Genomic DNA, 23,245 nt, shown 5'->3' on the forward strand with positions numbered 1-23,245 from the left:
TTACTTTTATTTTTATAATTACATTTAACTTGTGCAGAATTGCTACAATGAATCAGAATGCTCCAAGGTTCCTCTGCATCTTTAATGTTTAGCATTAAACAGTCATGTTATTGTTCAGTAACTGTTCAGTAATGTTAAAAAAAGACTGCTGATAGATTTTCAGAGTTCAAAATCTACCATAAAAATTAAAAGGTAGATTTACAGCATAATCATTTGATGCACTTCTGCTGAAAATGTCTAGCAGGTTAAAGCCTGTGTGACATGTCATCACTCCTGCAGCCAGAGTACAACTAGAAGTTGTAGGTTGAAGGTAATTTATTAAGGAAAAAAAAGTCTTTGATATGGAAGAATCTGTGCCATTTTCCATCTGTACTGACATTTTCTGTGCTTCACAAGTAATAATAACCACAATAAAAATATATTTCAGGAAATTTCATAAAACATACACAAACAGGATATGCCCTTCCTGTGCACAGAGTCAACAACTGTTCTGTGACATGTAAAACCTCAAAATAGAATTGAAGTGGGGCCTAAGTGATGTATAGGTTTTGTACTGTCCTTTGCCCACAAACGAGTACCATAAATAACATGGAGGTATCTGAGTGAGTGAAGAGTGTGCACTTACTGAAGTTATTGATGCTGCTTCTCTTTGTATTCAAAGAGTATACTTTTGAATTTGGATTCAAAAGTACCATCAAATCCACAAACACTGATTTGTTTACTATATTCAGATGTGCTCTAAGAAATTGAGGAGAGATGAAGAATAGCATCTAGTTTTATTAGTTTCTAAAAACCTTCACAGTAGGTAGTACCAGTAGTGACAGGAAAGGGAGATAAGATTTCACTGGCATCTTTTCTACCCAAAATGTTAACGTCAATCATGAGTAATCAAATGGCTACAGTAATTATCTAATCTGTTCCCTGTATTTGTATTGCTTGAAATGTATTTATAATGCCACAGGATTTGTGAACATGTGCTTTAGGAACTCTCCTACACATTCTGTACATCCAAGTAGGCCTGACTGGTGTGCGTCACTCCACCGACTTCATCAAACTGTGGCAGAGAGGAGCAGCCTCATGGAGCATACTTTTGATTCCTGTGAGAAGCCTGGACTGCTGCAGGCACTGAGCTGATGTGTATTGTGTCCTTCTGCTGTTGCTAACATGCCTTGCAGCTTCCCCCATGTGCAGTGTTATCAATTGTACCATTTCTATGGTATCCACCTTCCTCTCAGGGCTAGCTCATGGCTTTGTCTGAGGCACTGCATTCTGCCATAAAACCACAGTCACAGATTTTGAGTCTGATGCAGGTGGGAGACAGAAAAGAAAGAGGCTGGAATCAACAAGCCCAAGTCAATGCCAGGCTCTCATTAATCACTTGGCATGGGCTCAAGCCTGCAAGGACTGCTGAATGATCAAGGAAAATAGGTATTTGATTTTAAGAGCACTGGACTTTTGATTTGTGGATGCATGTCTGTGTGCTTAGCATGCATCACATATCTACTGATAAGAAAATGAAGATTCAATTAAAAATCCCAGTCTCTTGGTGATGCTGGTGACTGACTTAATTTTCCTGGTAAGAATCCTAAGATCTTTTAGGAAGCCTAACATGCCAAACATTGTGTTGTGTTTAATCCTGTACTTGTCCTTTATATGGCACTGCTGTTGACGTCAGTGGAAACTTGACTTGTGAGAGTACAGAAGAATCAGGCTGAATGGATTTTTTCAACACTAAAATTGAATGGAAGGAAACCTTCTGAGAGATACCAAAATCTTATTCCTTCTTACAACATAAAGGGATGTTTTTTGCTTTGTTCTTCAAGGGTTCTTACCTATAAGGATTTGTGTATCTCTGGATGTAGTGATACACTGGATAGCACAACTGGCAGATTGTGAAAGTGACTGATGCAAAGTATCTATAATGAGCAAACAAGGAATGACTAATAAATGTGTATTTCCATTTGTTGTTCTACATCACACGCCACAGCCATTTCTAAATAACTTCTGTGTATACAGTTTTGCCATCACATTTCCATTTTGTGGTCGCTAAACCATATTGAAGTGAGCAAATGTGAACACACACACACTGTGTTAATCACTAATAAGCTTTAAATATTTTCTGCTTGTATTTGAAAGGGTCTGAGAAATGCCTGTAATTTTTGCAAGCAATTTCCAGCTGGTTACATTTGCTGTTACCAATAGTACCCTTTACACAAATAGACTTTCCTCCCTCCTTTTACAAATACAAACAAAAGACACAGATTTGACAGTGCTGAATGTAAATGATTAAGTCATTCTGGTGTTATTATTCTAGATTTACAATGACCTCACTGAAAACAGGATCTTTTTAACAGAATCCCTGTGGTTAAAACACAACAGAACAATATTAAAACCAGAGTTGAATAAACCATCTTAATAAGAAAATGGGGTTAAGTTACAATGTCATTTCCATACCGAAAACTGCTCAGGGCAAGACACAGAAAAGCCTCCAAACAGGACCATCTGCAAGCGCACTCGGGCAGGAGCTGACCCTCGGGGCCAGCCCGCCCCACCGCAGCTCCGGCCGAGGGAAGCCGGCACGGCGCGGCACGGCGCCGCCGCTGGAAGGGCTGCCAAGGTCCGATCCCTCCTGTCCTGCCACCGGAGCGTTGCGCAATAGGAAAACATCTAAAATATGTAATGCACACTTTCGTTCTCGCTAATCCAGCCTCGAGAGCGGTAGCTGAGCCGCACTCACAGTCAAGTGTGTAATGCCTCAATGGTGAGAATAACACGTAAGCGCAGCTCGACCTGCAGCTTCTCCGCAGGCGATCGGGAAAAACGCACTACGGAGCCATAAACGGTGACGTCCCCGTCCTTCTGAAGCCCCCCCACAGCTCCTCTCTGCAACTCCCCCGATCTTCGCCTCCAAACCGTGGCACCGATGACAAGCCCTGGCTGCGGGACCCTCCGGCACGGCCGAGCTGCCCTGCCGGGCTGCCCTCTTCCCTTCCTTCCCTCCGCTCCCGGCAGGGAGCAGCACCCGACCGCCCTGCCGCGCCGCGCACCGCACGTACACACACACACACACAGACACACGCACAGAGGGACACGCGGACGCACACCGCTCCCTCTCTCCCACCGCTCTCCCGCACCGGCTCCCGGCGCGCTGCTCGGCCCAGCCGCCGGCACCTCCCAAGGTCACGGCGCCCCGCACCGCCCGCGCAGCGCAGCGCCGCAGGTGCGCGATGCGCGGAAGGAAGAAGGACGGCACGAGGGCGGCAGGAGAGCGGCAGGAGGACGGCCGGAGAGCGGGGGGCAGCGCGGAGCGGGCCCGGCACCCCCGCCCTGCTGTGCCGGACCGCCTGGCGCCGCCCGCCTTCTGGGGGCGCTCTTCACCGGGCCCGCCGCAGCCCCGCGGCCGATCGCGGATTATAAGGGACCGCTCTCTCCGCCCCCAGCGGAGTCTTCCTCCGCCCTCGCCCTCACTCTCCACCCCTCCTCCGGCCGCAGAGAAGGGCATGGAGTTGGCGGGAGCCTATAAAAGCCCCTGAGAGCGCGCTGGGGCCACGGCGCTGTGACAGTCTCCACGGGCAGAGCAGGACTGTGCACCATGTCCCACCACTGGGGATACGGCAGCCACGACGGTGAGTGCCCGGCGGTGCAGGACACCTGCCGGCAGGTCCTCGGGAACCGCGCCCGGGACGTGCCCGCCGCTGCCCCGCGGAGCCCTTGCCCGGAGCGGCAATGAGCTCGGTGGCGCTTTTTTCTCGTAACCTTGAAATGCACCTGCGCCCGGGCAGCCTGTCCGGGGCTCCGCACGCCGTGCCGGAGCATCTCCTGCTTCCCTGCTGACATTCCTTTACTTCCGGAAGGGAACGACGGGCGCTGCTCCTCAGGACGGAGTGGTCCCGGGGACTCCCCGGTACAACCCCCGCCTCGGCCGCCCGGGCTGTGGGGCTGCCGGGTGGCTCGGTGCCCAGGTGGGATCTCCGCTCGCCTCTGCTACCCGCTACCGCCAGCCCACACAAGTTAAAGGCTCATGCTGGTGTTCGAACATCCCGATTTCCAGAGGGAGGGTTGTCGCTTAAATCCCCCGAACTTTGTCTGTTTCCCCACTGACTTGCTTTCCGCTCTTGCAGGACCCGCTCACTGGCATGAGCACTTTCCCATCGCCCATGGAGAGCGCCAGTCCCCTATTGACATCTGCCGCAAGTCCGCCAAGTACGACCCCTCTCTGAAGCCTCTGAGCTTCAGTTATGATGCCAGCACGGCCAGAAGCATCGTCAACAACGGGCACTCCTTCAACGTGGAGTTCGATGATTCTTCCGACAAGTCAGGTGAGACCTCACCTCCGTGTGCAGGAGGGGAACAGCAGAAACTGCTACTAACACTCCTACTGAAACCTATACTGAATCTGTAAGGGCTTTTTAAGGATGACAACATACCAAAATGTTCTAGCTTCTGTAAGATGAGGTTTCAGCAAACAGGAAACTGAGATCCCGTTAGAAGAAAACTAAACTAAGGCTATCTAGGCAGCTAAACTCCTGTGAAGTGAATTGGTTTATTTTTGGATAAATCAGAAGGATCTGGATATGGGCCTGGCTGTGAAAAGAAGAAAAATTAGGAGTATTTGACAGGAATAATTTTAGGCATAGGTTATCATAAGCTACTGCTCAAATGGTTAAAAGAAGAGGCAAGATACATTGTAGCAAAAAACCGGCCTTAGAATAGCAAAGGCTTACAGTTAACCACTTGAAGTGGAAATAGTTTCGAAATAGTTTCTTTGGTTATCAAAATATTATTTCATACTTCTGAAGCCAGTATGGTCCCAGGTTAGTTCAGAAACAGAGGAATGATTAGAAAATGCCTCTTTGTTCTTTTGTAATTCAAAAAAGCATTATCCCCGGCATTTCTTGATGCTGGGCTTTCTAGATAAAGTGTCTGACGCAGTCCCATAAATTTTGCTAGCAGGCACTCAGTCCACAGTGTCTTGCTGTTCATTGTACTCTGTAGTGAAATTAAGTGCTGAATCTTGCAAGCTGTTAGTAATCCTTACTGAAAGGAATGGCCTTTCTGATGGACAGACTGAATCCAGGCTGTCCTTGCAACAAGAGATTGTAGTTGGGTTGTAGTTTTTCATATGGCTGCATTTGCAGAAATCATCACCCTGCCACAATGAATGTGCCTTTATTTTTAATTTGGACAACAAAAACAATCCTGTTGTAAGTCACTGCCTTCTCTAGACACTGCCTGATTTAACTTGCTTGAGCAAGTGTCCTATTTTTCCTAAGTGTTTTGTTGGCCATGTCATTTAGGGAATGGTGCCGAAACCAAATGATCTGTGCCTACTAAAAATACAAGATTTTTGTAAGTAATGTAATACAGCAGTATAACAGGCATTCAGCAGTGCTCTAAGAATTTGACTTTGCATTTTAACTATAGTCTTTATGCTGAACAATATTAAGTGGTCAGATATGTAAGTGCTAACAGTTGTATAAATACACATAGGTCCGTATAAAAAGTATCAACATTTCTTTGGAAAAGGAGAGGGAAAAGATATTCTGACCTCTGTTTATTTTTCTGAAACACTGGGAAGCTAAAGGAGCTGCATCGTGTTCAATTTAACAGTGTCATGGAGAATAAGGTAAATGATCCACAGTACAAAAAAAAGGTATTTTCTTACCAGATACATGCAAGTCTGCTCTTGCTGCTATCCTGCTCTCACAGGGCCAAAAGGAATCAGGTTCAGGTCTCCACAGTGTAAAAAACTATTGTGTTCATTTTGTGTGTGTACCTAAGTCTGAAGAGAACTGTGAAAATCAGGTTGTGAGGAAAAATGGCAGGAACATAAAATAATTTAAAGAAACGACTGTAGGAAGAATGCTTTTTATGAGAAGTCGGTGCAGAATCAGAACATCTGTGACAGGGATCCTTTGACAAATATGCAGTGACACAGCTTTCAGAGTGGGAGGGTAGGAGATGCAAGTAGAAATATTCTCAGTATCTCTATCAGTGAATCAAAAATTATTATTCTTTAGAAACAAAAACCACTAAACAGATTTCTTTGAAGCTAGGTAAGGACAGATCATTCACTACTAGACTTCCTATTGAAATTTACAGTGCACAGAATCTACCTGGCAGCACATTTAATGGCTTCATTTGTATGCAGTTAACTAGGTAACCTACTTTCCTTACACAAAATAGAGCTGTCTTTGACTTGTGTCTGCATGATTCTGAATTTGACACTCAAGTGTGCATACCCAGTTCTTGGTTAGACATCACACAGCAATCACAGGGAGAAGCTGTGTGAGGTTATGTGATGTGCTGGTATGTTTTACAGAAGACAATGGAATAATATCCTATAAATACTTCCCACAGGCTGTATTGCTTGTTTCTATGAGCTGTCCCATATGTGGTAATGAATTATCTGTAGTAGTAGGCGCAAAGTGAAGTAATAAGATCATTGTTTGTGAATAATCTTCAAGATGAGTAACTGCACACAAAGTAGATCCATTTCATTAAGAACCCTCAGTCTCATAAGTAACGAGACTGAAGCAAGCTGAACAGCAGTTCTAGGTCTTAATGTCTGTTTGATCAACCCTGCTCATACAAACTCATACAAAATGAGTTCTTGCAATTAAAAAAAAAAACCCAAACAGGCAGTAACAGCATAATGAAAATAGGTAAGAAAGCTAAAATGCATATTTGGATAAACTCTCTGAAAGAAGCTGTTACTTGTTTGAAAATACGTAATGCAGATAATGTTGATCACAGTTGAGAACAAGTAGATATAAGACTCATTAAAATTTTGGTATTTTTCCTGCAAAAAGGTATATCTGTTACATCACCTGTGTGTATCAGGAAAGTTGTATGAAGCTTCTGCCCATATCTGTGAAAAACAAAAAGAAAAATTAGAATTCCTTAAAATTATATCTATATTACTTTGAGTGAGAAAGCAAAATTAAAGTCAAGCTTTTTCAACAAAAATAACATTGTGCGCAATTTATGTGACTGATGTAACTTCACGGAAGAAAATGTTTTCTTCTTTGCTTTCAGAAGATTATTAATTGGTGGAACTTCAAAGCCATAATTCATGATTCAGATTGTAATTATGCTTATGACCTATGCAATTTTCTCTTACAATGAATTTCTAACACAGAAATTGTATTAATGCCTTGTGAAAGCTTTAGAACCTGACTTTGTTTTACTTTCATGTTAATTTTTTAGATATGTCTAGATGCTCCTGACAATGCTTGGAAAAACCCTATTCCTAAGCAATTACCTCTAAATCTTTGATTTCAGTTCTTGTAGCAACTGTCTAGGGTTGTGTGACAGCTGTTACACTCCAGAATATGCTTGCAAAGGCTGGTAATTCCCAAAGTGAATCCCCTTCATATTTCACAGTTGCAAGTTAGTAGAAATGGTATATGGAAAGGATATTCACAAGCCAGCTTTGCCATGTTAATGAACTTCTTTCATCTGGAAAAATTCCACGTTTTTCCCTTACATAAAATAGTATTTTCTATTTTGTATCCTTGGAGACTTTTGGAATGCTTTCTTGGGTTTGTATGTAGAAACTGAACTTTGACCTTCCCCATTCAGTTGTTACTTAGTCTTTGCCGTCAGTTCTTGCAGGTGCTTTTTTTTTAATTTTCATGTCTACTGTCTTTTAGTAGTACTGGAATGTAAAGTATTTGTAGGCATTCATCTTTGAAATTATTTAATTTGAAAAATTTCTTCTTCATTTTGACAGCAAAAAGTCATTATGATAAAAGTGTCCCTAGGAATAAAATTTTGAATTCAGGTTCATTCACTCTTGTGATGGAACCAGACCTTACATGTGTTAATGAAGCAAGTGCTGATGATAATTCTTAGAATAAGGCATGTTACTATAATCCAGGAATTTTACAGCAAACGAGTCTCATTAAGGGCACTTCTTTTATCATTTTAAACATTGCGTATTCCAGTCTTCTGTAAGCACATTTGTATAATTTCCCTCACTTCAAAAGACAGAAGTAAAACAGTGACTTCTCAGAGCCGTAAAACCACAAGACATGACTCTGCTCAAAAAAAACCTCAAGAGCCTGAAAGATTTTTGTAATATACATAAAGTGTGTTCTCTGTGTGAGTTTTCCCAGAAAATGTTTGAGAATTTATCTAAATTTTGAAATTCAGATGAGACATGTTCACAACAGTAGAGTATGTATTCTGTATTTTCTGATCAAGTGTTTGATGAGCTTATAAAAGAAAAAATTCAATCACCCATGATATTATTCTATAACAAGAATGTTAAAATATCATATTTTAGCTGTAGAACCTGACAGAAGTAAATTGCAACTCTGGTGTAAAACTCTAGAGACTTTACAAAATGTGCTGGTAATTTATGCTTGTGAGTAAGTCTCTTAATTGTTTCCTTTTCCTTGCTGCTGAGCTAGAGTATTGAAATTCAAGTGAGTGTCCCAAGGAAATATTTTTGCAAATATTAAGTCATAGTAGAATTCAAAAATTATGGGAAGACCTTGAAAGTGAAAATACTGTATTCACCTAGCTCCCCTTGACAGTCTTTCAGTAGTTGTAATCCAGTATGTTACCTGATCCTTGAATAATTGTAAATATTAATGCATACACTTCAGCTGTCTTGAATTATGACTCACTGTAAATAAACTAATCTACTTTGTTACTGTGGTTATTGAAGATCAAGTGCATTAGCACTGCTCAGTTGGCAGTGAGTTTCTTTGAAAATGGTGCTACTGTTGCTCTTCTCCTACACTTCCACCTCAGCTGGTAAATGGAAGAAGAAACATGTAGGTCTGCTGTCTTTAAGGCAGAACTTTTAATCAAAGTCACTGCTACTGGTCTATTTTTAGGCTTCCCAGATCTAAAGGGATAATATTAGCCATGCTAGAATAATATTGCATGTCATCAGTGTAGGGTTATGGATTGAAGGTCCACAGTGCAGTATAGCTTAAGCAATGAAGGTGTCGATCCTTTGGAATCAGAAATTAGAGAACTGATTGATTATAGGTTTAGGGGACTGTATTCAGACACCTGCTTATGTGACAAGTAATGTTGTGCATGGCTTGGCTAAAAAGTCAGAGGTTTCAAGGGCATGTGATCTTTAAGTAATTTTTCCTTGAACTGGGATCACCAGAAGCTGCAAAGTCTGTATAAACAAGTGACTTGAATAGCTCCAGTATTTCCAGGAACTGTGAAGGAAGATGAGAGGGCATGAGATCAGTCCTGCATGTTTCAGATCTTCATTTCTTTACCGAAAAGTGCCTTCCCTTCTTCATTTACACTGGGATGGGATTGGTTAGTTGTTGTTTTTTTGGTTGGTTGGTTTACTTTTGGGGGGGGTTTATGTTAACATGCAATTTCTGAGCAGAAATTTGACCTAGATTGTGCATTTAGCAATCATGGAAGCTTCTCTTCCCTTTTCCTAATCCCTCCCCTAGAGGCACTTTTAATGCAAAACCAGGAGAAACTAGTCAGCTGTTATCAGCTGGGGCCACTTGCAAAAGTTTATTTTTAAGATGTAATGAAGCTGTGTGCCAGATGTCACGATTACCACTCTTCTCAGCTGATAATTTGTTTACTTACAGGCATGAGGGACTGCTGCATACGTACAGGCAATGCTCCCACCTTGAGTTTGTTAGTCCTTCATTAGATCTCAGCATAGTATGGACACTGTCTAATGCACAATTTTCAGTACAGGAAGCAGCCACTGGATTAGTATTTAAGTATTACTATTAAAAATTAAATCAGTTGATACTTTCAAGAGAATTTTAATGCTTCCAGACTGGTTCTTAAGGCTGTTGTCAGCCTATATAATGTGAAATGTGAGGGCTGGAGGCTGGTCAGAGACTCAGTACAGCATCTTACAATTCTCAGAGAATTTCTGTTTAAGAGACTACATGAGAAATAAGCTCTAGTGGTCTCAGGGGGTTGGAGAAATGTTAAGAACATAAATGACTTTGTATCCTGAAGCAGGTCAGAGTCTTTCTGGCTGCTGCCCAGTCTGGATAAAATAGTTCAACTGAGGTGAATTGGAACCACTGACCTGCTGCAGATAGACACGTCTTCAGACTTGCTGTGTTTTGGCAGCTATTTCATTCTGGTCTATCTCTGTGGAACATCCTTGTAGCCTTATCAGGTTAAATTTCTAGCAAGGTCAGAAGTAGGTTTGTTTTGGTTTTTTTCCCTATGATATACCAATTTTTTTTTTCTCATAGTGAAACCCATTACAGATGTTTTCTGCAAATAGGAGTCCTACAGTCAGATGCTTATTTCAATGCTGTCTTGCTCTTGATAGAATGCTTGTTGCTTGTCATGATGCAATGTCCTAGGAGGAATGTCTGAAAGAGATAACGTGAAGAAGGAAACGTCTCACAAAATGTGATTCTGTACTCCACATGTCACAGAAGTGACAGCTCACCCTGACTAACTCTAGTCTGTCAGATGGGAAGCCCATCCTTGCATAAGAGCACAAGGCTAATTCCTGAGCATCCCTCGTAAGAGCCTTTTTCATGTCATTAATAGTACATGGTGCTCAAGTAGGTTTTTTCCTTGCCTCAAGTAATGCTTCATCTGCTTTGTCTCTTCAAGTCCTGTTTTCCACTGTACAGATGTCTGTGTATACACAAAAGTTTAACAAATATTAACACTAATGTATGTACTATGCATATGTTTACATAAACACTTACCTAGAATGTTATTTACACGTCACATCTACTGTAGATGTGGTTTCACATGGTTTCTTTGTGTTAAAGCAGTGTATGTGCAAGAGGGCTGTTCTCAAAGGTTGATGCTTGAAATGCCCTGCTGCTTGTTTTTGTTCGGTGAAATCTCTATTAGAAATAATTCTCCAAGTTTGGAGCTTTTGGGTGTCTCTTGTGCTCTTGTGGACCCATTATTTCAGCTACCTGAAGGAGCTTTGTAGCTGATGATTGTCATTTGTAGAACATTTTCTTTTTCTGCATTATCTCAGATTAACAAACTTTACAGTAGTATTTTTTCTTGTCGCACTCATTTGTATGACAGGAAGAAATTCAATCTAACCCATGAAACAATATTGTAGTTTCTCCATTTTGATTAATCCTTTGATATGTTTATTGGCGAGCTGAGGTTTATTAGTCTTCAGCTCTGTATAGAAAAAACATTCCATAGGAGTTAACTAAATAAGAGTAATTCCCGCAGTATTTCTCCAAAAATTTAAGTGGATGCTGCCCCTTTCTGAAAAAAGGTGTGAAGTGGTCCACAGTATTTTTTTTACAAGGCTGTTCTGTTTTCCATTGGAAGAATACTTGCTCCCTGACTTGCCTTTAAATAGAACAGTGAAGGTGTGTAGACTCAGTAAACAGCTGTACCAGGCACAGCAAAACACCCTTTGATTCCTGTGTGTTTTCAGAAATCCCAAGGAAGTTTAATGAAGTCAAATCAACTTCACCTTCTGTATCCAAGAAATCCCACAGTTGGTATAAGTCACATAAATGCAAGTGTTTGTGTGGTTATTCGAGTTCCTGAATTAGTGCTGCTGATCCTTGTGTTCACCTAATTTAGACCATGTTACGAGATCATTTAACAGCGAAATATAACTGGATGTTAGTAGTATAACATATTACAACTTTACTGGAATACCCTTTTCCAGCAAAGGGTAAAAGATAGAATGGTAATGGAAAAAAAATCATCATTTCCTAATCTAAGGAAAGTAACTGCAAATTTGTCTAATAAGTGTCTAATAGTGGAAAAGAAGAAAGGGCAGTGTCAAACTCTCATCTCTTGGGCTGTAACACCAAGACTAGGTTGTGATGTAAACTGTCTTGAGTGGATGGAATCTGTGAGTAAATAATGCTTTTTCAGCTCATCTTGTGCTGTCTTCAGACAGCACTGCATTTGAAGCTGTCCTATACAACAGAAAGGATCGCAGCTACATATGTGTTTTCAGGATGATTTTTGCTAACACTGATTTCAAAAGTAAGGGAGCAAATGATGAAATGCTCAAATATGGATCAGACCTTGACCACCATTTTTAAAAAAAGAGATGGAAACATTGAACTTCTTTTCAATGTAGCCTCGAGTTGATATTCTTGTCACATAGAACAAAGACAGGGAAGTTGCTGGTATGAATGTTGTTTGGATTCTCTGTGAACTTCTATATTGCAAAAGCTGGTAGCATTTATTTGGTTTGAAAAGCTTGTTCTGAAGAAGAAAGCAGCTTTATCATTTCTACTTCGCCTTTTAAGTTTAGTTTTAAGTTTTACTTTTGTGTAAAGGCTAAGTATTAAAAATAAAATAACTGCTTAACATAGGCTAGAACAAGAGGGCAGTTCTGTAATTAAGCCTGCTGAATTTGTATTCATTAACACTAATCTAATTATTACTTTCTTTGAATGCTCTGCTGTGAGTCAAAATAAGCTAGTGCTGGATTTGAGAACCACAGAATGAGAAAAGTAAGCAAAAACTGCAAAGAGATTTTTCTGCATCTTTTGGGGTTTTGAGACTATAGCAAACTTTGTATAGAGAAATAACACTGCAAATGAACTCAAGAACATTGCATGGTTCTGCTTTTCAGCATGCTTTCCATTGATTAATAATGGCAGATTAACCTGTGCTGTGCTAGTGCTTTCTGAGGTCTGGGAGTGGTGGAACCTCAGTCCATTTGTACCTGCAAACGACCAGCAAGACCTTGAGCCAAAGGAACTGAAACTGAAATATTGCAACTCCACAGCATCATTTCAAAATGAAAGAGGATATTGTGTGGATTAAATGGTTTTGCATCTCTAAAGGCACAGCAACCAGTTGCTTCATTTCCAAAAGGAGCTAATGACTTTTTACAGCTGCCGGTCTGAAAATACTCAGATTTGGAGTCCTGTTCTTGAAACAGTTATGCTTCTTGGCAACTAGCACATGCAGAAATGTAAAAGTAAAACAAGATATGTTCCTGTTTTATTACTTTAAATAGCTGTTCTTCTTTGGATAATATAGCTTAGAAATAGGTAGGACAAGTTCTGGTCTGTTTGCTACAGTATTGGAAATTACATAGGTTGCAGTGGAACATTTGTTCATGTTTTTCAAATAAAAGTACATGTTGGGAAACTTCTAAATATATTTACCAAAAGAGCCCTAGGCAAATGCTCGATTTGTCCACTGATCCCAAATTTTGCATGCATAGGGAACTCTGGTGGAAACGAATGTATTTTTAAGAAATCTTACTTTATTTTCATGTATTGCAAATCGTTAATGAAATCCTTCTCACCTTATTGTTTATATCCATGGCTGGTGTTGTCCATGCTTGTATATAATGGGAATTTTTCAAACCTGAACATGCAGCCACCTTTTCCAGTCAGCATTTGATGTATGTTTTCATACATGCACGTATTGTGCCAGTGTCTAGACTAACTGCAGACTGAGAGGAAAGCATCTTTGCTCCACAGAATCATTTTGTGGCATATACACAGAGCACACTTACATGTAATATCTGATGTCAACACTCTTCTGTCACTTTATTGTATATATATTTATAGGGAGAAATTGGTCTTTTAAAATATTTAATGCTTCAAATTACTTTTTGTTTCTAAATTTTTAAATATTAACAACTTAAATATTCAATTTTGAATTTGGATTTGAGATGCTTGGGGAAAAAATATGAAAAAATCCCCTACCAAACCACAAACTGGTGTGAAACCTTGCTCTGATAACTTATGCAAATGGCTCTGCTTAATAAAACTATTTGTTATTATTCTGTGCTTTATGCTGCACATTGTCTGTGCCCTGAGCATTTTGCAATGGTAGGGCTTGATCCTGCATATCATAATGTGGATTGGTCACAGCTGGAGTAGAATGGTAAATCTAAGAAGCAGAATAAGGGAGCTTGCTCTTGTGTAATTCAAAGTGTGGCTGGGAACTTCACTCGGAGCAGTCTCATAGCATGAGTAATGCCAGATAATGGAGAGTGTAAATAAGCAACTCATTACCAATCCATGTTTTAAAAAATCTTTCTGTGTAGGCATTGCCATTTTTTGCCAGAATGGGAAGGACAAGAGATTTGAATTCACATCTCTGCACTGTCTGGTCCTGTGCCTAGTGCTTTACCTTGCTGCAGCAAGGCTGACCCATGGCTAACAGGTGTTCAGGTTTTAAATCACAACCAAAAACATTTTACTCAATCCAATCAGGATTTGCAGGATTAAGGCCTCAGTGGGTGAAGAGTCTAAAATGAAAGGACAGAGTATATTAGTACATGGAAGATGATTCAGTCTTCAAACATACTTCCTTAGAATGATTCTATATGAGCCTCTTACAAAGGGTTTTTTAAATCTATTTGGTGACAGAAAAGTTACATCTTCCCTCATTACTTGTAATACTAGCATGCCTGTTAAATTGCTGATGAGATGCTCACTGTAAAGACACTCACGTTTTTATGCATTTATTATCAATTTTGGTGTATTGCAGTAATGTACCATTGAGGATGATCTGGAGCAGCATGGCAGCATGCAATGAACTGTAAATCACATAAAATACTTGAGATAGCTGTTTCAGTTCAGAGGAAGACTTGATAACAGAAGTTCTGTGAGTTGCTAATAAAGGCTCTTTTCTTTGCAGTGGTGCAAGGAGGAGCAATGGATGGAGTCTACAGGCTGGTGCAGTTTCACATTCACTGGGGGTCCTGTGATGGCCAGGGATCTGAGCACACTGTGGATGGTGTGAAGTATGATGCAGAGGTAGGACATACTTTATCTTCTCCAATCTTTGCATAATGAGGGGTTTTTAAAAGTATTTCACCATAGTAGCACTTTCACTATAGACTTTCATAAGAGAAGATTGCCATAGACAATTTTGGTATGATGCCACTTTAGAACATAGTCCTTGAAAGACCAGGAGATTAGCTGTGTAATTTTTCTCAGCTAATTCCTATCAAAGAGAAGCCAAAAACCCTGCATTAATAATACCTGGATTTTTTTCCTGCTTCCTCAGTGACTCTTGGAAATTGTGAGGAAAGAGAATTGCAGCACCTCTGTACCTACACATCCCCTTTTCCTAACTTCAATTCTTAACATCAGAGGTATTTATAAAAGCACCAGAATAATTTTGGGGCAGATATTTTCATATTTTCGTAGCAGAGAATCTATGGTAGCTATGAAGAGGACAGAAAGTAAAGTGCAATCTTACAGGCACTCTTTGTGATGCCCTTGAAACACTGGATGTCCCTCAGATCACTTAAGACTCCATATTACAGTCTGATGCAGAAACTGAGTGACTTCAGTGCCTCGCATCCCACCTTTTGTTTTCCCCTGTTCAGAAATCTACCTCTGATTTCTGTGACTGACTTCTAAAATATATTCATAAATACACATTTGTGGAACATACCTGTGATTTTGCATTGACAGATAAAAGAAATTTGCCCACAAATTCATTGGCTCTGCTGCTTTTTCATGAGGGAGGTAGCTTTTGTCTTACCTGAGAAACTTTAATTGCCTTCTGGCTTTCACAATTTCATAATTATTGTTCAACTTGACTTGCAGACATGGGGAAACAGCCTGATGAATTTAAATTAGAAATAACGTGGAAATTAAAAGGGAAGTAACATCCTGGCTAGCATGATCTGGAGATTCATTTCATATTCTTTTCCAAGTCTTTCTAGAAAAGGACAGGACTTTAAAAAAAACAAAAATACAAAACAAAACAAAAAAAAACAACTTTCGAATTGTGAGTCCAATCTACAGTTAATGTGTCTTCTCTGATTCTTCTGACACTGGCAATATATGTCAGTGTGGTAAGAACTCCAGGATGCATAGCATTAAAATACTACATCAAAATCCTGTGGGCTGTATGTGGGAAAAACTTACGCTGAAGATCGCAGGAGTTTCTCCACGTGAAAAGCAGAATGATACAGCCACGGCTTTCCTTTAAAACACAACAGGGAATAGGAGTGAGGAGCAAAATAAAATACATTATTGAATTCTCTTTGAATAAATGAAACTTTAAAGTAGATAAATAATTCAATAAATTCTTAACTGTACACAAAAGCTTTCAAACCTCAGCAGTAAAACACCATCTTGCTCTTAATAAATTACTTCCCTGCATCTTCATTTGTGAAGTATTCTGAATGGAATATCATCTTCACAGTGCTTCTTTGTTTTCTTGCTCCTAGCTCCATATTGTTCACTGGAATGTAAAATATGGTAAATTTGCTGAAGCTGTGAAGCATCCTGATGGTTTAGTTGTGGTGGGCATCTTCATGAAGGTTTGTTAAACTTTTTCTTTTTGATTATTTGTCCTCATTCATTGTGTTGCAGGAGGGGAACCTAAGAGCAGAAAACAGGGAATAAGGCAGAATTGTGCTATACTGCCCAAATCTGTAGCAAACTAGGTGATGCTCCAAATTATTACCCTCTTTTATCTATAAAAGTTGTATACTGACCATGGAGTATGACTGCCATCCATCACTGTGGCAGCCCTGTAGCAGCATTCTTGCCTTCCTCAAGACAGTGATGCTGCCATAACTCTTACAAGTGAAAGGTGATGTGTGTGACCAACCAAGCTGTGTGTATGAATCTGCAGTGTGACCAGCCTAAGTAACACTTATTTTTCTTTTCTTGTCATTGTTAAATGCCAGAGTGTTTTGTGTTAGTTGAATTATCTTCACAGATAGCTGGAGGATGTGTCTGCTCCCACAGTACCTAGTATTCCATCCTGGCCTCACTGGGGGTGAATATTTTATTAAGAGGGTGACTTCCATAAAAGAAGAACAGCTTAGGTCCAAAAATAAATCCACACACTGTAAATGAAAATAGCTTTATTCTGCCCAATGTCCTTGGCTGACCCGTTTGTGCTCACTGTCAACTGGCACGATTTTACAGACCGTTTTAGGCACTTATGCTGTAATACTCCTATTATGTAATGCAATGAGGCTGGAAAAAAAGTTTCCTTGAGAACTGGAACAGAAAACTAAAAGTGTCATGAGAATGCATAGCGATTGCTATTTTCATATGGTTTGTGTTACAGGTGGGAAATGCCAAGCCTGAGATGCAGAAGGTTGTGGATGCTCTGAGCTCCATTCAAACCAAGGTAATACTTGCTGTCTGTGTTGATGAACACCAATCACAACTGTGTTATCTTTGGAAAATAGATTTTTTTTACTTCTTCCCAGCCTGCAGCACAAATGAAGTAAAACAAACCTTCCTGCCAACACACAGGTGCTCCTGTAATTCTAAAAGCAAAACAGATTGGAATGAAGTTGAGGTAGAGAGCGTGGAGTACTAGAAACAGTGATTATTTCCTATCTTTGTGACTACATTTCTCTGTCTTCTAACTGTATTTAAACCTATATGGTGGGATTGATCTTCCTAATCTAAACTACATTCCTAGGTGCCCTTTCTGGGCAGTAGTAACAGATGGAAAAAGCATTTCCCCTCATCTGTGCATCTGTGGGCTAAATTTTCTTTTTCCAGGAGGGCATGCTTCTGTTGGCTATTTCTAAAGACAGTTCAGATAAACACTTTGATCAGGATATATAATTCAGGGGCAAAAAGTCTTTCTGTATTTTAAATATTGTGTGAAATGTGTGTGTGATTTTAGTGTGCTGAGTAATGCAAAACTAAAAGTACTTAGTTAGTAATTAGGTACCTTCATAGTAAAGGCCTGTACCAATGAGAAATGCTGACAGCAAAAGTGAAAACTGAGATTGTGCTGTCATCTTTCCCATCAGGCTACATTTGAGGTAAGTGCATATTGCTGCCTACTGCAGTGGACTCTCCCAACAGGTCTCACAGGTTCTGTGTTTCCAGTGCAATCAGTGTATGTGGCATCTGAAATCTCGTTGTTTTTCAGGCAAGGTCAAATTTTATCTCTAAGACCAAGGAACATAAATGCAGCATTTGATATGAGAGCAATATCTTGAAAATCTTGCAAGAAATATATTGCTGTATTTAATCCCAAATATACTATAGTTGGCATGCAACACTTGATGCCAGATTCCATTTCTGCCTTCCTACAAACATGGAGCTTTCCTAAGAGACTTCACTACTGCAATCCCTGTGTGTGTGTGTGTGAGAGTGACCTCTCCCTAACATCAGCCCATCTGCTTACTTTATTGTAGGGAAAGCAAGCTTCCTTTACAAATTTTGACCCCACTGGACTCCTTCCTGCATGCAGAGACTACTGGACATACCCTGGCTCGCTGACCACTCCACCACTGCTTGAGTGTGTGATCTGGCATGTTCTGAAGGAGCCCATCACTGTGAGCTCTGAGCAGGTAGGTTTCCAATGGGTGGTGGCAGTAGATGTGTACTGGAGTTACACCATTGGCTTCAGTTCAGCCCACTAGGTGATCTATGAAGTGGCAGTGCAGGGTATTAGCTAGCATCACATGCCAAAAATATCTATCTGAAGTGGTAATCCTCTTCTGACAGGACTTTGCTTCTGCCTGTGGATGTAGAGTTTGCTGTAGAATATAAGGCTGTCCTCTGTTTGGACATTCCAGGGAAGATGCGGGGAAGAAATTAAAAAAATTGCCAGATATTTTCCAGATACATAGTTAGAGCTGTCATGGGGTAAAAAACTGGAAAATTGAGGCATGCCTGAAAGGACAATTTGCACATGCAGAATTAGTCTAGCATGTATTGTGAGCATCAGCAGGTTTGCTGTACATGCAATTACCTCTCTGGGTGTACTTGCCCTGAAAACATGAGGTTTACAAAGCACCTGGGGAGCATATGTGCTGCATCCACAGTAGAGCTGTAGTTGTTCTGTTGGTTTTCCAGCATTTCCAGGACACAGAGCTCTTTTTTGCAAGTTCTACTTGTCAAAGAACAGTCTGGGAAATCCTACGCAGATTTGTGATGATTCTAACAAAGCTCTCATTGTTTAAAAGAGGCAAAATTTGCAGATTCCAGAAGTCTGCTGCCTAAGAAAATGCTCTGCTGACCAGCCTGAGAAGGGTAGTCTTCCTAGTAGGAAAATCTTGTGCAGATTAAATCACTCTTGGCCCCAGCCTTCTGTGCCATCCATTAATGAAATTATGTACAGGCAAGATTCCATTCTTGGGTTCAGATCTGTGTGCTTGAGAGATATAAATAGAATCTAAAGCCTATAAATACAAGCCAGCCCTGAAGGGCTTCAGTTTAACCTTCAAATTCCTAAGTATCTTTTATTGATGGCAGATATGCTAACAACCTGCACCTAATTCCAGGGGATTTGTTCATCTGATATGAAAGAAAATGGAACTGAGCTGTTGTAGAACTTAACATAATAAAAGATCGAATATGTGATGAAGAAGAACTATTGGAAGCAATAACCATAGTAGTGGTTGATTGCCATTAGTAAACTGCAAGGGAGCATTAAAGGTGACACTATCTACTTATTCCAAACTATTCCTGTTGCTGTTGATAATCCAAAGTTTGCAAATCTGCTTTTATCGTAAGGCAAGAGCACACTCACCCAAATAGTGGATTTTTTTCTATTATACCTACACCAACCACCTACAAGTGGTAAAAGTTAACACTTATTTCTCCCACACACATCTCTCCATATTACCATCAATTTTCCACGCTGTGTGGCAGTTTGCTTTTGCATTCTCATACTGATCAAAACAAGAAACTATATATCAGAGTCTTGAGGCAAGGTTTAAGATGGATAGGTTTTCCAAAGCTAGAAAGAAGCTGGATTTAACAGCAGGGTGTAGCAAGCCTGCTACAATATGTTGTCACACAGCAGTTCCTGGCAGAGTTTAAGCTCTGAACTTTATTCTGGTTGGTCCTGGAGGTAAAATCAGTGGAGACAAGTAACTGCTGAGGCCATTTTTTTCCTTGAATGTGGAAAAACCTAGTCTAGAACCTGACTTGCAGGAAATCCTGTGTCCCACCTACATATATTCATCAGCACCTCTATCTGTCTATGTGAGATCATGTTTGGGGTGGGTAATTATTTTGGCACAACCTTTTTGTGAGTTTTGGAGATTCCTGTTTAGACATAAAGGTGCTTTTGTTACATCAGATTGTGCAAACACCAGTTTTACTTTAGGAACAAGTACCATAACTATACTGGATGCTCTTATTGATGTGAAGCAGTTTTCCCATCTCAGAGCATTTGAAAATCAGGATAACTTGAATCTCATCAGCAGCTTTTTTTTGACCCATGTGTAAGGCCATTTTTAATTGTTATTGTTTCAAGTGGACCTAAAAAAAGAGCCCAAACTGTATAACTTGAAGAGGATTCTGAAAGGATTTCAATTCATATCTAGATCAAGGACAAACAACTCTTTGCTTGTAGAGTTCAGAAAATGTGTCTGTGTCCTTGTTTTTTGTGCTTTCATAGTTGTTCTAGCCAGGTTATTTTGTGGACAGGAGAGGCTATGTCAAGGCTGGAAATTATGTGGGTGAAATGCAGACATGTGGGTGCTGCTGCCATCTCTAGACTACTAGTACTAGCAAAACTTTGAGTTGAAGCTCTGGTTCAGGCCCAAGATGTGTAGTTTCAAAAAGTTCTGCTGAAGTGAGAGGATGCATTTGAGGATATTTGTGCCTTTTTCCACAGATGTGCAAACTCCGTGGCCTTTGCTTCAATGCTGAGAACGAGCCCATGTGCCATATGGTGGACAACTGGCGCCCATGTCAGCCTTTGAAGAGCAGAGAAGTCAGAGCCTCCTTCCAGTAACCTCAGTGCTGAGAGTGTTAGGAATTGCTGTGTTTGTGAGGAGCCCCTCTTGCTAAGCCCAAATCAAACTTTGCCATGTGTGCCCGGGCAACATCTTATCTCCCAGATCCATTCTTTCTTTTGCTCTGCATCTGGAATGCCAGCTAATGAAATGTGAAAGGCTCTTGGCCAAATGGGAAAGGGTTCTTAAGGTGTGGGGTTGGGGGAGGCAGGGCGTGGGTGGCTGTGTGCATTTTGGTGACCATTACTGCTACTGACACTTTGGTATTACAGAATGTTGGCTACTTGGGAGAGGATATGGTGGTAGCAAAAATAAGCCATTTTAAGAAACCTCATCTACTGGTGTGATAGTACACGTAACTAACGATAACTTGAAGCTTTGTAAGAAGCACAGGAATACAGAATCTAGCTATAATTTAGAACAAGAAGTATTTTGAGAAAGTTAAGCAAAATGAATATTTAGACTTCTTAGATTTTAAGAAACTGACATGTAAATATTTTTGAGACTCTTTTGCATTTTTACCCATGCTGTCGACAGCCTTAGTTACGTCTTAATAGTAGTGTTGGGTTTTTTAATTAAAAATGTTCTAAATTAAATGGTATCTTTAAAAGTTACTACCATAGAAATAATACAAAATATCTTTTCATTGAAATAATATATGTTCTAATTTAAAAAGGAAAATGATATTGTATTTTAGATAACTTCTCTAATAAATCTATACTTCTGTTTTTGCTTTCCTGCTGTTATTTTAATTCCAGTAAAGTGTCACTAATCTGTTCACATGGTTGCATATTAAACATAATTACTAAACATGTACATTGGGAACTGGCTTCAGTGACACTGAACATGAATGCAAGACTATAGGGATATGTTAAGAAATTTTCTCTAAGTAGCTATTTAGTCTCTGATGGCAGAAGGCATCAATCACTACAGATTACCATCAAAATTGAATATATGATGAAAGATGCCCTCATAAAATTTTTAACAAAATTATACTGAAGAATAGGCTCATTAGATTCTGGTCCTACTTTTAAAATTTATTTATTTTGAGTTTGCTACCCTGTCAGGAATCACTTTGTAATTTATAAGTTGGGCAGGCTATGTTCTGAAGCGCCTGGATCTTGAAATGCATGAGGTGGAAATGAAGATATTTCAAAATCCATACATTGATCTTCAGAAAACTCAGTCAAATCTCAACCTTTGAAAAGGTTCCACATTTAAATTGCCCACCATCCTACCCCCACAAAGAAAATACAACAACAAACAAACAAAAACCAAACCCAAAACTGAAAAACCAAATGTTATTTTGTTCTAAGTTCAATATTTTTTTTTTCTTGGAGCTACAAGGGTAAGCTACAAGCTTGTCTCTTGCTACAATGACAGTACTGTTGGATTCAAGTTCATGTTGAGTGGTTTGAGTAGCTTTCTGACTCTAAGCATCACCCCCAGGCCTGAGTGCTATGCATTCTTCCTAAACAATGCAAGAGGGGCTACACCTCCATAATGGGAATTACAGATCCAATTTATTGTGGCTTAAAGCTGCTGAAGCAAGCTAAGAGGAAGTACAGAATCACAGAATGACTGAGGTTGGATGAGATCTATGGGGGTCACCTGGTCCATTGCTTCTGTTCATGCTGGGCCATCAAGAGCATGTTGCTGAGGACCGTGAATGTCTTCTAAGAATGATTAAAAAAATTACTCCTAAAGTAAATAAAATGTAAGAGCACTAGATCTTAGTATTCTAAACCCATTCCTTGCCAACTATGATACCCTGAATACTAGGCAGTAAGACTGCCTGAGGAGAGGTAATCTCGTTGGTACTTGAGTTGAAAAATTATCCCAGCTGGTAAATGACAGAGCGTGTCAAATAATTGTCTGGGGCAAAAACCTGGAAATGCCCTTGAGGTTCTAGCCACTGCTGCAATGAAGTGATTCATATCTTATATTCCATCATACTTCAAGGTTGCTCCATATATAATGGCTAAGAGCAGAGACAATCAACATCAGCCATGTATTTATCATCTTGTTTGTGTGAATCTGTTTACCTGGAATGTTGCCAATGCCATATGTTTGCCTTTGCTGAGGATGAAATACTTCTGTATTCAGCCAGACAGCGCAAGCTGGTGTTCTTAGGTCACATTTTTGGGTACAGGAAGAACCTGTAGTATGTCTTACCTGTGTGGTCTACTAGGGAACACTGATCTTTTTTCTTTTTCTGTAAGTAAGCCAAATTACAGAACCACACCTCAAAATCCTCACAATAAAACCCATTTCCAGCCCCTCTCCGGCATAAAGTAATACATGAACTTACCACAAATTCACCCTTTACAGTTAGATGCTAGTGCAATGGATGGATAACCTTTTCCAAGGGAGACATGTATAAAGTCCTAACTGGAAATAAAGAAAACAATTTCCCTGGCATTCATGATTCATTTCCTGAGTGGTGAGTTCAGTTAAGATAATGGTGAACAGAAGCATTCAGCTCTTCTTTCTGACCTTTATTCTTATTTACTACTTGCTCATATGAAGAGTTTGTAATTAGGTCTTGAGTTGCTGCACAGCAGACTTAGCCATTCTAATGTCATCCTGTTTTAACTGGAAAACTGTTGC

General features: G+C 40.1%; 2 protein-coding genes and 1 long non-coding RNA gene across 3 annotated transcripts; 2 read left to right on the plus strand and 1 right to left on the minus strand.

The window, feature by feature from the left end:
- Positions 1-1,937: 1,937 nt before the first annotated feature.
- On the minus strand, positions 1,938-3,502 carry LOC136369834 (uncharacterized). The gene is made up of 2 exons (XM_066332929.1): positions 3,135-3,502; positions 1,938-2,667 (listed from the first exon to the last, which is right to left on the minus strand). The coding sequence occupies exons 1-2, from the start codon at positions 3,500-3,502 to the stop codon at positions 2,430-2,432; spliced, it is 606 nt and encodes a 201-aa protein (XP_066189026.1). The 3' UTR covers positions 1,938-2,429.
- LOC136369827 (carbonic anhydrase 2) lies at positions 3,445-21,368 on the plus strand. Its single transcript, XM_066332916.1, has 7 exons — positions 3,445-3,626; positions 4,122-4,319; positions 14,584-14,702; positions 16,133-16,225; positions 16,987-17,049; positions 18,080-18,235; positions 20,515-21,368. The coding sequence occupies exons 1-7, from the start codon at positions 3,593-3,595 to the stop codon at positions 20,632-20,634; spliced, it is 783 nt and encodes a 260-aa protein (XP_066189013.1). The 5' UTR covers positions 3,445-3,592; the 3' UTR covers positions 20,635-21,368.
- On the plus strand, positions 9,303-13,077 carry LOC136369843 (uncharacterized). Its single transcript, XR_010745070.1, has 2 exons — positions 9,303-10,152; positions 12,554-13,077. It is a non-coding gene; the product is annotated as an uncharacterized lncRNA (long non-coding RNA).
- Positions 21,369-23,245: the final 1,877 nt, after the last annotated feature.

The sequence above is a fragment of the Sylvia atricapilla genome, chromosome 1 (genome assembly GCF_009819655.1).
Source record: "Sylvia atricapilla isolate bSylAtr1 chromosome 1, bSylAtr1.pri, whole genome shotgun sequence".
Taxonomy (NCBI): Eukaryota; Metazoa; Chordata; class Aves; order Passeriformes; family Sylviidae; genus Sylvia; species Sylvia atricapilla.